This window comes from Triturus cristatus, chromosome 11 (assembly GCF_964204655.1).
Source record: "Triturus cristatus chromosome 11, aTriCri1.1, whole genome shotgun sequence".
Lineage (NCBI taxonomy): Eukaryota > Metazoa > Chordata > Amphibia > Caudata > Salamandridae > Triturus > Triturus cristatus.
The window spans coordinates 145636676-145651541 of NC_140594.1; the positions used below are offsets into that span (position 1 = coordinate 145636676).

General features: G+C 44.1%; 1 protein-coding gene across 1 annotated transcript in view; it reads right to left on the minus strand.

The window, feature by feature from the left end:
• The window catches only part of DNAH10 (dynein axonemal heavy chain 10), a 1995301-nt gene that overhangs the window by 1436467 nt on the left and 543968 nt on the right, over nucleotides 1-14866 (minus strand). Inside the window, exons 16-17 of the mRNA XM_085636177.1 lie at nucleotides 9407-9558; nucleotides 7564-7728 (exon numbers count right to left, since the gene is read on the minus strand). Of these exons, the coding sequence (XP_085492303.1) occupies nucleotides 7564-7728; nucleotides 9407-9558 (317 nt within the window). The remainder of the gene's footprint in view (nucleotides 1-7563; nucleotides 7729-9406; nucleotides 9559-14866) is intronic.

A 14866-nucleotide genomic window follows, 5' to 3' on the forward strand; every position in this document is an offset into this window, starting at 1 on the left:
CGTGGTACAAGGCGAGTACCCTTGGGAGGGTTGTTTTGGTGGGGAGGTACGGGGTATTAGGTCACGCATGTGTTTTATTGTTTTGTTTATTCTACACCATGCTGGCTTTTTTTCCCTCACGCCCCTTCCTCACTGCCCGTTTTATTGTTTTTGGTGACGGTAGCACACAACTTAATGAGAGGCCCCTCGCTTGGCAGTAACTCCTGGTTGTGTCAATTTTTTTTCCCTTTGCTACACAACTGGACCTGTGGGAGAGATCGGGAGGATCCAGAAACCACAATTCTCAAGGGACTGAGGAGAAGACCCAGAAAGAAAAAGGATCAGCTCGCTATGTGACGCCATCCCTATCGCAAAGACCTTTGCATTTCGTTTTCTTTATTTTGACTTAACAGTTATTGCCTAAAGAGTCACCCCAAAGAAAGAAAACCAAGAAATAAATTAACCCCTTTTGCAAAGCACACTTGGTTTGTTCCGTGCTCCCTTTGTCACACCCCTACAGTAATCAATAGTGCTTATTCCCCTGAAAGTTTTTACTACATGTTCACTTAAGGTTTTGTTTAGTTGAGTACTTAGGGGATTTGAAGATGGGCTGACGTTGTGAAATGATCCTAGGTGTCTAAGGTTAAAGTCGCCGCAGATTATTATTTCATGATTAACATGGTCGCAGAGGATTTGATCCAAATTATCGCTCAGCTGGCTCAGTCTTGTTGCTCGTAATGATCCAAAACTATTGAAATAGACGTTGATCAGGAGGATCTTAATTCGTGATGAAGATGTCTTGGGGCTCTCCAGCACGAGCACTTGAAGCAACTTGTCTTGAGTTGGAATTGGATGTGTTATTATTTTCATGTAAAGGTTGAGATATATTGACAAGCCTCCAGAGGGCCTCCCAAATATGTTTTTTTTCTTTGCTGCTTGGTGGACCCCTTGGAAGCCGGAGATTGTTAGTGGAGTTAGTGACCATGTTTCTTGGAAACAGAGAATGTCCGATGCCATTAGCAGTGATTTTGCTGTGTTTGAGCTTAAAAGTCTTGATAGCCCAGCAACGTTCCATGACAGAAGAGTTATGTGTTGATGTGGCTCTTCTGTGCACGTCTCACTGCTAGGAATTAGCTGTGGCTTCACTAAACAAAGAAAAGGGCACCCAGTTCCAGTCGGATCGTTGTTCTCCCCCGATTTGACCTAATGCTATTTTCCGGGTCGGGCCCCTTGTTGATGAGTAGGTGCAGGCAATGTGTATGTTGTCTGTCTGTGGAGGACGATACAAGTGCCCGGTCCCCCGTAATATACTGTAGGGGTGGGCATTTGGATTGAATGAATCAAGTGACTTATTTAGTGGTGCTGGGTATTTGGGCGAATTGATTTTTTTAACTCCTATGCCCCATTCTTCTAAAATAGCCTTACAGTCTAATATGTCTTCTGCCATTGAGTTTGTTTTTAATGTTAAGAATGTGGCTTCCCTCCCATTGCGGCACTCTGGGGTTGTTTTAAATTCCACACTCAAAATGTCCTCTGACGTTATCTTTGACTGAAAGGGAGTAGTCTGAAACAACCTTAATATATTTAATTGATTCAGTACATCGTGGCTCCCTTCCGAAGGATAGTGCGGAATGAGGGCCAGCTTAGATGGTCGATCTTCACCCAGGCACTTTTTAGGTTGACCTTCATTGTGAGGGTGGGCAATGGGAAAATGATCATTGGTGATTGGTCTGATCTGATCACACCCTGGCGGTAGTCTCTGTGGATCCACGCTATTTGTCGCATGTGACGCTGCCCGTCCTGGGGGATTCTGCGCCCTCTGCATTTGAGTAGAAGGGACTGAGTAGCGAGATAGGCGGCTTTGGTCCGTGGTGGAACTTAGATTTGTCTTGAGTGAAGAAAGAGCCGAAGTTGCTGTACTTTCGGATGGAGGAGCAGTTAGTTGTCCTGGTTCTAGGTCTTTTAACTTATTGCCACTGTTACTAGGCAGAGATTCCTTCTGGTCTTGCATGGTTAGGGGATGTATCCCCAGTTGGTGTGTCCCTAGTATGATGGCTTGTGTAACTGGGCTTTGTACCATGATAGAGTCTGTATTTGGTTTGGGTAAAGTCGGTAACAAAGCCGAGGTTGCATAGGATGATGAAGAAGGAGTTTTAGTAGATCGTGGTGCGGTCTTCGTTTTTCAACTGCTTTTGAACAGTGGGTATACATTAAGCAAGTTGTTATCTGGTTTTGTTGGTTTGGGTAAAAGCAGCTAGAAAAACGTTCTCGCTCTGCTTTGTTTCTGGCCTTTTTTTGTCTGTCTTTTTTTTGCTCTTTTTGATAATGCAATAGACCAATTATTATCCTTGGTTGCAATTTTTCCGTCATGATAGCCTGGCAATTTTTTGTCCTTTACTTCTTTGACCAATTCATGCACTGTAGAGGGTGGGGGCATCCCCATGGATGTCGGGTCCTGCCAAGGCGGACAGTGAAGATTTTGTGAGAGTTTTCTTTAATAGCATTACGCCCAGCTGTAGGGTTTCCCTGTCGGCTGCCTCCGGAGAAGTGGTCGCTCGTTCCATGATACGTCTGGCTCTTTTGGTTTTTGGTCGGACCTGCCCACAGTGCTACTAACTTGTTGTTGTAGGGCCGATTTTATGTCCATTATCATTAAGAGCGTCGGGCAAGGTGCATAGTTTCCCCGCAATCTGATGGCAGGAGCATGATGCGTAAGGAGTTTCCTTCAGCATTTTTTAAACTCACTTGCAAGGAGCTGACTTTTTCCTCAATCTTTAATATCGAGATGGCCAAGGTTTGAATTAGGTCAAGTTGTAATTCTAATTTGTCAGACTACCATGTCAGGGCATTTACTGTGTTGGCTAAAGTGGCATTTATGGAGACCAGCAGGGAGTCTTGTTCAGTATTATTTTCAATCTTTTTAGTGGCAGATAATATTAGGCTTTCCAAGATGCTTGAGCTCAGCTTGGAGATTTGGGCCGCTGAAAGTTGGAGAACGGCTACTCTGGGATTTTACCAGTCATAGTGGGGGTTCGTTGTGTCATTGTCCTTGCTGCGAGGAAGAGCCCCAGACTGGCCTTGGCCGGTGTCAGATCCCCCTAGGCTGCCTTTATGAGGTTTGTACTTGGTCAGTTGGCCCAGGGTTACGGCCTACTATGCCATATTGTCCTGTGCCTCCTGTTCTTTTATCCCCCAGGCTATGGATCTGAGCAGCCGTAGTTATGCTGTTTAGTTTGAAATGGGGTTGTACCTTCAACTGGCAATCCGTATGGGTTGGAAGACGAGTTGTGAGGCAAATTCAATTTTCGCCTCTTTGGTCTGTTTCCATCGTTCTAGTTGATAGATCAATGTCTGCCAGCAAACTATCCGGGAGGCTTCCAGAGGGTATGTCAAATACTGTGCTGTTTATTGATTGTTGGAGCGCCTGATTATACTTGCTATTAATTCTGGGAGACGGGGTTATAAGCGATATTATGTCAACCATGGGGGCGGCGGTGGCTGCTAAACTAGGAAGAGGTGTGGTGCCGCGGCCAGGGCGACTGACTCCGGAATCTGGGGATCACGGTTCGATCCCCGGCGCCGGCGGCAGATTAGCCCAGCACCATGTGACTCTGGGCAATAGCTTGCTTAATCTTCCCGACGGCCCCCAGCGCCTAGAGACCCTTACGGGTGATTGTTCACGCTTTACAAATGTGGATTATTATTATTTATAAACCTCCATAGAGTTCCTTTTTCCTAGAAGATTTTTTTTTAAAGTAATCTGTTATTGAATTTTTCTTTCTGATTTCTGAGATGCTTCTGCTGCTATGCGTGTGAGCCCTGGCTGTATGTGCGTATGTAGGTTTTGGTCTTAATATAGTTGCACTGGCTGTGTCGTTAATAGACTTAATAGCTACCGAGGTCTTCAAGGTCGATTGGCTTGTCTTTTTATGATTGAGATTAGACAATGCACCAGAAGAGGAGGGCGTGCATGATACATCGTGGGTTGTCGTTGGCTCTTCAATTGTTTTGGTTGATTTTTGACTTAAGCTGGGTTTTTGGTCCTTCATTTTTTCCATGGCTTTGGCTCGGCACTGATGAAATATTCTATGAGATCATTTTCAACCTTGGAGAAAGGGGTATGGCCTCCTGGTTGCTTCATAGTTGGGGACCTTTGCTGATCTGTGGAGATGGAGGTTTCTCTGGGTGGTTTGAGCCTCGGGAGAAGACATTTACAACAGTCGTAAAAAGTTTAACTTAGTTTATCTGTGATGAGACTACAGAACTGGCAGTGGTTGTGACTGTGGTACTAGCGGTAATACAGGTTGGGGATGTATCTTTGGTTGCAGTGGCTGTGGCTGACAAGATTTGATTTAGTAGCGCCGCAGCGGTAGTGTAAGTATTTAATTTGAATGCCTCCACTTACTGCCACTATTCAGTCCGGGCAAGTGATAGGCCAGTCCACAACAGTTTCCCAGTCTCTGTGTCGAGCCTGGCAGCCAGCCAGCCAAGCACAGACATTCTCAAGGCAAAAGTTGGAACAAGTTGGAACAAGTTACAGGCCCAATTGAGGCAGGCAGAGAGAAGGGAGCTAGCGGGGGACCGCACCACTTCCACAGTTTTCAACAAGCCACCTCCGCCACGAGCAGCTGAGTCGGGTGAAGCCAAGGCTCCGGAGCCCTCCTCAAGCTCTGCTCTAAAGCCCTCCACCCAGCAATTACCTGGCTGTGCCTGTGCCAGTGCCGTGCTCGTCCTCCGTGTGGGCCCCCCCCCGCTGTTGTTGGCCGTCGGTGGGTGTCGGCGGAATCACAAGCGGGATGCGGGGTGCGGGTGGCATTGGGCGGTGTTAGTTGCCTTCCAATTCTCCGGACAGCTCTCCAAGCTCCTGCGCTCCTCCTCCGCCTCCGCCGCTTGCTCGGCACACAGCGCAGGTGAGGCAAGTCTCATGATCACGGCTTCACGCCAATGCGTCAAATATATTGTTGAGATAAGTTTGACAGTTATCTACTGACCGTGCTCCTTTCTTGGAAAACCTGTCCAGAGAAGACAAGTTGCAGACAAGGGCAATGTTGAAAAAAATTGAGATGACATCTTTATCACTAATACACGCATCAGTGGATTCATTCATAATGGTTTTAGGCAAATTGGCAATGCTACAGTGATGAAAAGGTAAGGGTGTCTCAAACGCACATCTTTCAGTCCTGAGGTTTCATCCAGAAATATATGCCATTTGATGGACATAATGATTTGGGAAAGCAAGTGGATGAGACTTGAAAACTTGGAAAGCAATGTACAAATACGAATACAGTACAATACCACACCTCATGTTTAGCAAAGTGGAAAAGGTGTCTTAACTTGTAGCTCCATCTTGGCAATGGGCAATTGCCTTCTCTCCTGAGTTTTGAAGAATTACTGGAAGGGGCTTCCACAGCATATTGCACTGGACATTCTGACTACGGCAAAACTGCCTCAACATATTTTCATATCAAAGCAAATTTCATTCCCACTATCCAACATGTTAAACTAGTTACAAAAAGTGAAAATAATCTGTGAGGGGATATCTACGCTAGAATGTTATTGTCAGGAAATAAATAACATTAGCTGAAACAGTAATGTGTTCGAAGCAATATAAAAGGAAAGGAAAAATGAACAGCAAATATCTCTCTTAATAAAACCAAATGAAGTGGCACAATCACATAACCACTAGTAATCAAAGATGAATGTTTTCACAAGGACATTAAGCAAAATAGCATGTGTCAAAAGTGTGTACTTAGAGATAAAACAAGGGTAGGTCATAATGCACATAAAAAAATAACAATAATCAATTATTTTTTTTCAGTGCATCATATACAATTGTACAGCCTCAAGTGTTATTATTAACCAATTCAGTGATGTTTCCCGGATTCAAATTTGTTACATGTAAGTCACAGAAGGTGTCTCTGGCAGGTGTGGAACTTAAAGACCCATCTTGCTGGTACCAATACCTGTTAATGGCCTTTATGATGTTGGAAAACATATTTTCTTTCAATTCAAACCGGAATGAACTAGGATGACTTTGCAGAAAACCTCAGGGATCCTGTTACCTGAGGGACAAGCAGCTCCACTTCTTTGGCGGCAACAGTGGAAATAAGGGTGATTCAATTATGCATAGGGAAATTGTGAAGACAAAAGGGCAACAAGCTGCATCAACACGCCTTGTTTGTGGCAGTTCCCACAAGACTTATGCCAATATGAAATGAGGGCACCTCTGAAGGTCAGCTAAGAAGGAGAAGGCTGACTTTAACGAATAACCCATAGTTTAGGCAGGAGTGATATCACTTTTTTAAATTCTACTATATTGCTACATATCAACTACACTTACAGTTTGAAGCAACTATAATGAACATCATAAAATGTTGAGAAAAAAAGGTTAATTTGTGTTTCTGTTAAAATGAAATTTTACATGTACAAGAACTGAGATTGGCTTTCGGGACCTCAGGGTCATGTTCCAATTCCTGTAATTTAAATGATCAGACTACTAAAATTTTGGATAATATGAACTTTACTGTTTCAACAAAAATGTTCAAATAAGGGGAACAACCTTTACAACGCAACTTTTACAACGCACTACACTTACAACGCATTTTTTACAACGCAAAATCCATTACAACGCACTACACTTACAACGCATGACACTACAACGCATTTTTTAAAACTACCTTTACAACGCATTCCATTACAACGCCTACCATTACAACGCATAATATTACACTACACTATCCAACACTTACCCTACTGTTGCACCCCCTGGAGTTAGAATAGCAATTTTTACCCCTATACTATCCAACACTTACCCTACTGTTGCACCCCCTGGAGTTAGAATAGTAATTTTTACCCCTATACTATCCAACACTTACCCTACTGTTGCACCCCCTGGAGTTAGAATAGCAATTTTTACCCCTATACTATCCAACACTTACCCTACTGTTGCACCCCCTGGAGTTAGAATAGAAATTTTTACCCCTATACTATCCAACACTTACCCTACTGTTGCACCCCCTGGAGTTAGAATAGTAATTTTTACCCCTATACTATCCAACACTTACCCTACTGTTGCACCCCCTGGAGTTAGAATAGTAATTTTTACCCCTATACTATCCAACACTTACCCTACTGTTGCACCCCCTGGAGTTAGAATAGTAATTTTTACCCCTATACTATCCAACACTTACCCTACTGTTGCACCCCCTGGAGTTAGAATAGTAATTTTTACTCCTATACTATCCAACACTTACCCTACTGTTGCACCCCCTGGAGTTAGAATAGTAATTTTTACCCCTATACTATCCAACACTTACCCTACTGTTGCACCCCCTGGAGTTAGAAAAGTAATTTTTACCCCTATACTATCTAATACTTACCTTAAATGCAATTTAATATTATTCGTTGTAATGGTATGCGTTGTAAAGGTAGTTTTTAAAAATGAGTTGTAGTGTCATGCGTTGTAAGTGTAGTGCGTTGTAATGGATTTTGCGTTGTAAAAAATGCGTTGTAAGTGCATGCGTTGTAAAAGTGTGCGTTGTAACGACATACATCCGTTCACATAAAGGTAATATCCAGACCTACCAGGGATTTCATGTCTGAGTTCTGCATGCATGAACTTAAACAGGTTAGCAGATTCAATCGATTCCAATTTGGTGTTGATGTCCTGTGCGTTCTTCTGGATCTGGTGAACAAGTGATTCAAACTTTACAACTCCCTGGGTGCAGCGAGTAATGTAATCCCCAATACCTTAGAGAAAAAATATAATGATATACCTTGGTGTGGAGCTTAGTCAACAACGCTTGCTTAAATGCTACTGCCTCACATAATAACAAAGTGTTACACTATGCAACTGGATCTAATGTGAGAACATGCCAAGGAAAGGAAGGGAGCTACTTTGTCTATAAACAACATAAGTCAATAATCAAAGCAACACAATATCCGATGGGTAAAATCTACTTTGAAGATAGCTAAGGACTTCCATGAGTAGTGGCATGGCTCATTTTTAATATGTACTATGATGTTTAAATATAACGAGCGTCAATTTCTGTGCACGGAGATTTTGCATACAATTCATTAAGGTATTATCAAACAATCATAGCTATTTCAATAAGTCGATTATTTCCATCCACGTAGGTAACAACTTTTGGTTAATTCACATACCTTCTCAAAGACACATGCTTTGAGAATTGCCAAATATATAAAAAAAGATGACTTTCGCTTATTTGAGTAATCCTATGCATGTGTATTTTACAAATTGGAAAGATTAAAATGTCACTTAAAATATCATCACTGCTTAAATCCACCTTATGTATTTTAAATTGATTGGCGCACTTCAACTTGCTTTGACCCTAACATATGATAGGACCATTTGGGTATATTTTAGGTCTCTTATAAGTTGACGTTGTGGCTTTTGGTAAGGAAACTTTGGTCTACTACACTGAGGAAATACAAACACATTGCGTTACAGGTTCTTCACCACTGCTTTTTTATGTTCACATCCATTGAACATACTCTCATTCACTACGACACCCTACTAATCTCAAATTAAGCCATGTTTCCATAATGTTCATATGAAGAACATAGATGTTCTTCAATTTGTGCCAAAGTGATTAATTAATTTCTAACTGTGAATCAGGTTTAATGCATGAACAGATTTAAACCTTTTCCTGGAGTGAGTGAGACTTACTCCTGGTAAGGCTATGGGGAGTCGGCACATTATTTCACTCAACTTATTGAAACAGATATTGTTAGTTTGTGCCCACCCAATAGTAAATTAAGGGAGAGGTCAATAGTATGTGGTATTAATGAGCAGCAAAGAGAGACATGTCTAAACACAACTATACCCTCAGTATGCATCAATAAAAAAGACACCAAGAACTTTAAAAGTATAAGCTTGTAGATCATGCATCTTAGTATCCAATTGCTGATCACATCAAGTAAAAGGGTAACCACGCCTGCATACTGTGTCCTGTCTCTATCCTCTTTTCAAAACTCTTAAGCCCTGTGCCAGAGGACACCTATATTACTACACAGAAAATGTAACCGAGATCTTTCTTTTGCTTTATAAAAAAAATCCTTAGCAAGCATTTTTGAGAGCATTGGCTTACTGTACATTCCTGCTGCTACCAAACACCTGTGTCATTAGATCATCCACAATTCACGTAAATGCCGAAACCACTATAGTAATACATGGCACTAAAAGTTACAATATTGTTTTGAAATGAGAATAAGTAAGTTAACTTACACAACATAATACGACTGGAAATGTGATGGTGGTAAGATCAGCGTAATAGAGAGTAAAAAAGAAGTAAGTTCACACAAACTTTAATAGTTAAAATATTTAAAACCTGCACAGCTATGTTCATCATGAAGTTGATTGAGATAACAAGTTCAACATTTACTCATGTTTTATATTATTTTGTACCTAAAGAGTTCCAGTTCAGTCGTTTGTGCCCAGAGCGAAAAACTTTAGTGAGATCCCGTATATGGTCTTCAAGGAGCTGTGTCTCTGCTTCGTTCAACAATTGCATCAGTTTATCGTATTCAGTTATCATATGATTTATTCCATATGTGAATCTGAAAGAAAAGACAGGTAGATCCTGTAGTGTACAAACATACTCTTTACAGTAAAGAGGAAATTGCATGGGATGCTAAGAAAAAGACAGAGGTAAATCAGGGGAGAAAGAGGGAACCAATCCCAAAGAGAACTAATACCACCACAGTTGCAGGCCTACTCTGAGAAAGCAGAAAAGAAAGACTGCAAATACTAATATCCACAGTCAAAGTGTACCACCTGCTATCAAGACACAAAATGTTACAAGAAACCGGAGACTAATCCCTGTAAGGAAGGTCAGGAGATATTCCAGAAGAAAGTATTACAGTATATTAATCTAATAGATGAACAGGAGTATACATATATTATCACCAGTTATACAGTTCTTAACTAAAATCATCAATGGATTGCAGTAAGCATAAACTCAAATTTTTGTTTAAAAAAAAAAAAAAATCCACATAATTTAACACATTGCTGGGCATCTGTACAAGTGCCCTAAGCACAAATAAAAAGAAGGAACCTCTGAAAATATTTACAACATATACCTTGGAAATCGACCAATCAATTTGTAACAATGGATGTGGAATCCTCACATAACATGTGCACTGATTTTGACAGAGGCATAGAAGCCTTTAGATACATCCTTCAGGCAGAACATCTAAAAAAACTGAAATATACTAAGATGCTCTGGTAAATGATTCCTTTCTGTTTAAACAATATCTTTCTTTAAAAAATATACCATTCACTAGAAATGAGGCCCATCAGAGCAGATTATTTTGCCACAAACAATGCACACTTTACAACCAGCTGGTAGGAAGTAGAAAATGTGTTATGTGAAGATAATGGTCATGCTCTGGCTACGGTAAAAGTGCTAAAAATTTAGAATGGTCCTGATGGTAGCTTTGAAGATATCTACTAAAACCTCAACAACAATCAATTCAATTTGATGTTTATTTATGATAGCCATACAGAGATTTATTATTCAAACAGAACATTATTTATGGCGGGTAGAAACTATCCTCCAAACACAAAGGACTTCAACTAACAGTAATCTACATGCTTTTATTCATCATTCAATATCACTAACATGGAACATACCCTACAGCAATTCTTTTTTAAATCTGCATAAAGTGCACTAGTGAATGCTTCTAGATGTCATCAAAACAGCTCAGCGAAAAGGACAAACTAAGAAATTGGAAATGATTATTTTTCAATAAAAGACAAAAATCAAATGCTCAATTAAAGAAGGAGAAACGGTGGGACATTCTATGAAGTGACATATATTTAAAAGAACACACTAACGTACAGTAATGAATTACCCAAAAGATCATCTGTAAGGCTGACCTTGTTGCAAAAGTTACTTACCTTTGGTAACGATGTATCTGTAAGAAACATTAGTCAGTTATAGATTCCTTACCGTAGAATTACCCCCAGGTGTCAGACTGGATCCAGAAAGTGTTTTCGTCAGCAGTACCTCTGCGTGTCGGAAGGTGGCGTCAGTCGGCTCCGCGTCTGTCGTCGGCGTTGTGGTCGCCGGAATGATGTCCCGGCAACTACTTAGACACCGCCCTCGCGCGCTGACGTCAGTTCTGTATACGACTTTCCGCACCAGAAACGCAGAGCCATGCAAGACACTGACCACTGGTGCACAAAACTAGGGCCCTGAAAGGATGTCCTTAACCCTAGAAATGAGTTCACAGAACGGGAAGGATGGGTGGGGCGGTAACGAATCTATAACTAACTAATGTTTCTCTACAGATATATTGTTACCGAAGGTAAGTAACTTGTGCATCTGAAAGAAACACGTTAGTTATAGATTCCTTACCTTAGAATAGATACCCCAGCAATACCAACCCCGGTGGTGGGTCTGCGAACCAAGATCTCACCAGAAAGTCCTGGAGAACAGAATGACCAAAGAAGCTGTCTCTCCGGGTTTGGCTGTCCAGGCAGCAGTGTTTGGTGAACGTGTGCAGCGATGCCCACGTGGCCGCCTGCAGATGTCATTCAGAGGAACTCCTCTTCCCAAGGCAGTAGTGGCTGACGTCAGCCTGGTGAAATGGGCGCGTAGCCCGACTGGAGGCTCCTTTTTAGCTAGAGAGTAACAAGCCTTAATACACAACACGACCCATTGAGAAATGGTGAAATGGCCTGACCCTTCTTTGCGCCCACGTAGCCAACAAAAAGTTGATCATCCACCCGGAACTGTTTTGTGCGATCCAGATAGAAGGAGAGAGCACATTTTGGGTCCAGATGGTGGAGCCTCTCTTCCTCCTTTGAAGGATGCGGAGGCGGAAAGAAGGTGGGCAAAGTAATGGTCTGCCCGATGTGTAAGGTAGTGACCACCTTAGGAAGGAAGGATGGACGGGTCCGGAGAACCACCTTGTCCAAGTAAACAGACAGGAAAGGAGGTTTTGAAGAAATGGTCTGGAGCTCACTCGCCCTTCTAGCAGAAGTGATAGCTACCAGGAAAGCAGTCTTAAGAGTCAATCAAGAGACGTTTGGGACAGTTATAAAACGGCTCAAAGGGAGCGCTCATTAAATAAGTTAGAACAAGATTCTAGTCCCACTGAGGCATAACAAAGGGGATTGGAGGAAAAAGATGTGTTAAGCCTTTTAAGAAACGCTTAACTTATGGGGACTTGAAAAGAGAAGGCTGATCTGGCAGCCGAGGGAAGGCAGAGATGGCTGAAAGATAGCCCTTGATAGTGCCCAGAGCAGAGCCCTGCTGGGCTAAAAAGAGAAGGAACAAGAGAACCTCAGAAAGAGAGGCAGAAAGGGGTGCACCATGCCACAAATTTGTTCCACCGCCAGCTGTATACCGTCTTAGTGGAGGGACGCCTGGCTGGCAAGATTACGTCACAGACTTCGGGAGGCAGGTCAAAAGATGTCAACTGCCGCCACTCAGTCTCCACGCAAGGAGGTGGAGACTGGACAGGTTTGGGTGGAGGAACATCCCCTGCTGCTGCGACAGAAGATCCTCCTGAAGAGGCAGGCTGATCGGAGGATCAATGGCCATGTTGAGCAGCTCGGGATACCACACCCTTCATGCCCAATCCAGAGCCACAAGAATGACTTGGGCCCGGTCGCGCCTGATCTTCTTCAGCACTCTGGGCAGAAGTGGTATAGGCGGAAAGGCCTACAACAGACCGCAACTCCACTCGCGCCAAAAAGCGTCGCCTAGCGAGTGCCGCCTTGGAAATTCCAACGCGCAGAATTGCTGACATTGCGCGTTCTCTTCGGTGGCGAATAGATCTAACCATGGCTCTCCGCACTGTCGAAAGAGACCTTGCACCACCTCTGAGTGAAGACGCCATTCGTGATCCATCATGTACTGGAGTTCAAACCTGCCAGTTGTTGAACCACCAGGGAAATGCCCTGGTGTTCCAGCCATGTCCAGAGGCAGAGGGCCTCTTGACATAGGGTCCACGACCCCACCCCGCCTTGTTTGTTGCAGTACCACATGGCGGTGGTGTTGTCCGTGAACACCTGCACTACTCTTCCCCAGGCAGAGGGAAGGAATGTTTTCAGTTCAAGACGAATCATCCAGAGCTCCAGAAGGTTGATGTGAAGCCCAGACTACACCGGAGACCAGAGGCCTCTGATCTCTGCCTTTCCCATGTGGCCGTCCCATCCTGGAAGGGATGCGTCCGTCACCATAGTGTGGTCTGGTTGGCGAAGGGAGAGGGATCTGCCATTGACCCAATCCTGGTTTGTGAGCCACCACTGCAGTTGGGCAGTGCCCTCCGAGATCTGGATGCAAACGGACAGATTCCCCTGATGCTGCACCCACTGGAACTTCAGGTCCCACTGCAGAGCCCGCATATGCCTCCTGGCATGATCTACCAGCAAGATGAAGGAGGCCATGAGGCCTCAGAGTCATTCTGACCGAAACCCGGGATAGAGGCTGAAAGATCGGAATCATAGCCTGAATATCCCGGTCTTGCTGTTTGGGAGGATAGACCCGAAACCACATCGTGTCCAGAACCGCTCCGATGAAGAGGAGCTTCTGAGAGGGAATCAGGTGCGACTCCGGCACATTGATGCAGAACCCTAGCAAATGCAGGAGGTCGGCTGTAGTCTGGAGGTGGGAGATGACTACCTGGGGCGAACCCGCCTTCAACAGCCAGTAGTCAAGATAGGGGAAGACTGAAACCCCTGATCTGCGCAGATGAGCTGCGACCACCGCCATCACTTTCATGACACCCGAGGGGTGCTGGTAAGGCCAAAGGGGAGCACGGTAAACTGAAAGCGCTCGTGGCCTACCGTGAACCGTAGGTAGCACCGGTGGGCCGGCAGGACGGGAATGTGAAAATAAGCATTCTGCAAGTCCAACGCTACCACCCAGTCTTCCAGGTCGAGAGCAGACTAGACCTGAGCAAGCGTCAACATCTTGAACTTCTCCTTCGGAAGGAAGCGATTGACGTCCCTGAGGTCCAAGATAGGACGCAGGCCCTTGTCCTTCTTGGGGAACAGAAATTAGTGGGAGTAACAACCACAACCTACTTCTGGGACAGGAACGCGCTCAATGGCTCCCTTGGCAAAGAGAGCCGTAACTTCCTGCTGGAGAAGGGCCAGGTGATCCTCCGACATGCGGTGGTATCTCACTGGCATGGCTGGAGGGGTGGTCTCGAAGGGGAGGGAGTTGCCCCTTTGGACCATTTGCAAAACCCACATGTCCAACGTGATGGTAAGCCAGTGGGGGAGGTGATGGCGAATCCTGCCACCGACTGGAGTTTGATGGGCCTGAAGTACGAGTTACTTACCTTCGGTAATGATGTATCTGGTAGAGACGTTGTCTAGCCGCAGATTCCTTAACTTAGAATTATCCCCAGGCGTCAGACTGGATCTGGAATTTTTTTTTTTGCAGAACCTCTGCGCACCGGGGGACGGCGCCACATGACCCCGCACTGACGTTGTCCACGGACGTGACGTCAGCGAGGTCATAGAAGTCCCTTCCGGCGCGCTGATATCAGTTTTCTTCGGAGAAACATTTCCGTGGCACAACGCGGAACCACCAACAAAAGTATGGGAACAGTGTGCGAAGAAGGAAAAATCCGTAAAACAAAGAGATCGGATGATGCGTCATAAGGGACAGTGTCAGACACTGTATACCAATAGACCTAGAAGTAAAGGCAGAGCATCGCTCTGAGAAACAACCCCGCAAAGCGAAGTGTAGACCCTCCCCAGAGGCTAAGGAACAACAGAAGAATATCTCGACAGACAACAGAAAGACTGCCATTACAATGCAAAACTGTGCCGGCCAACAAGGGTGGAGCACAGGAAGAACAACAATCCACTGCGAGATGACATTACAAGGAATGGCGCTTTCCC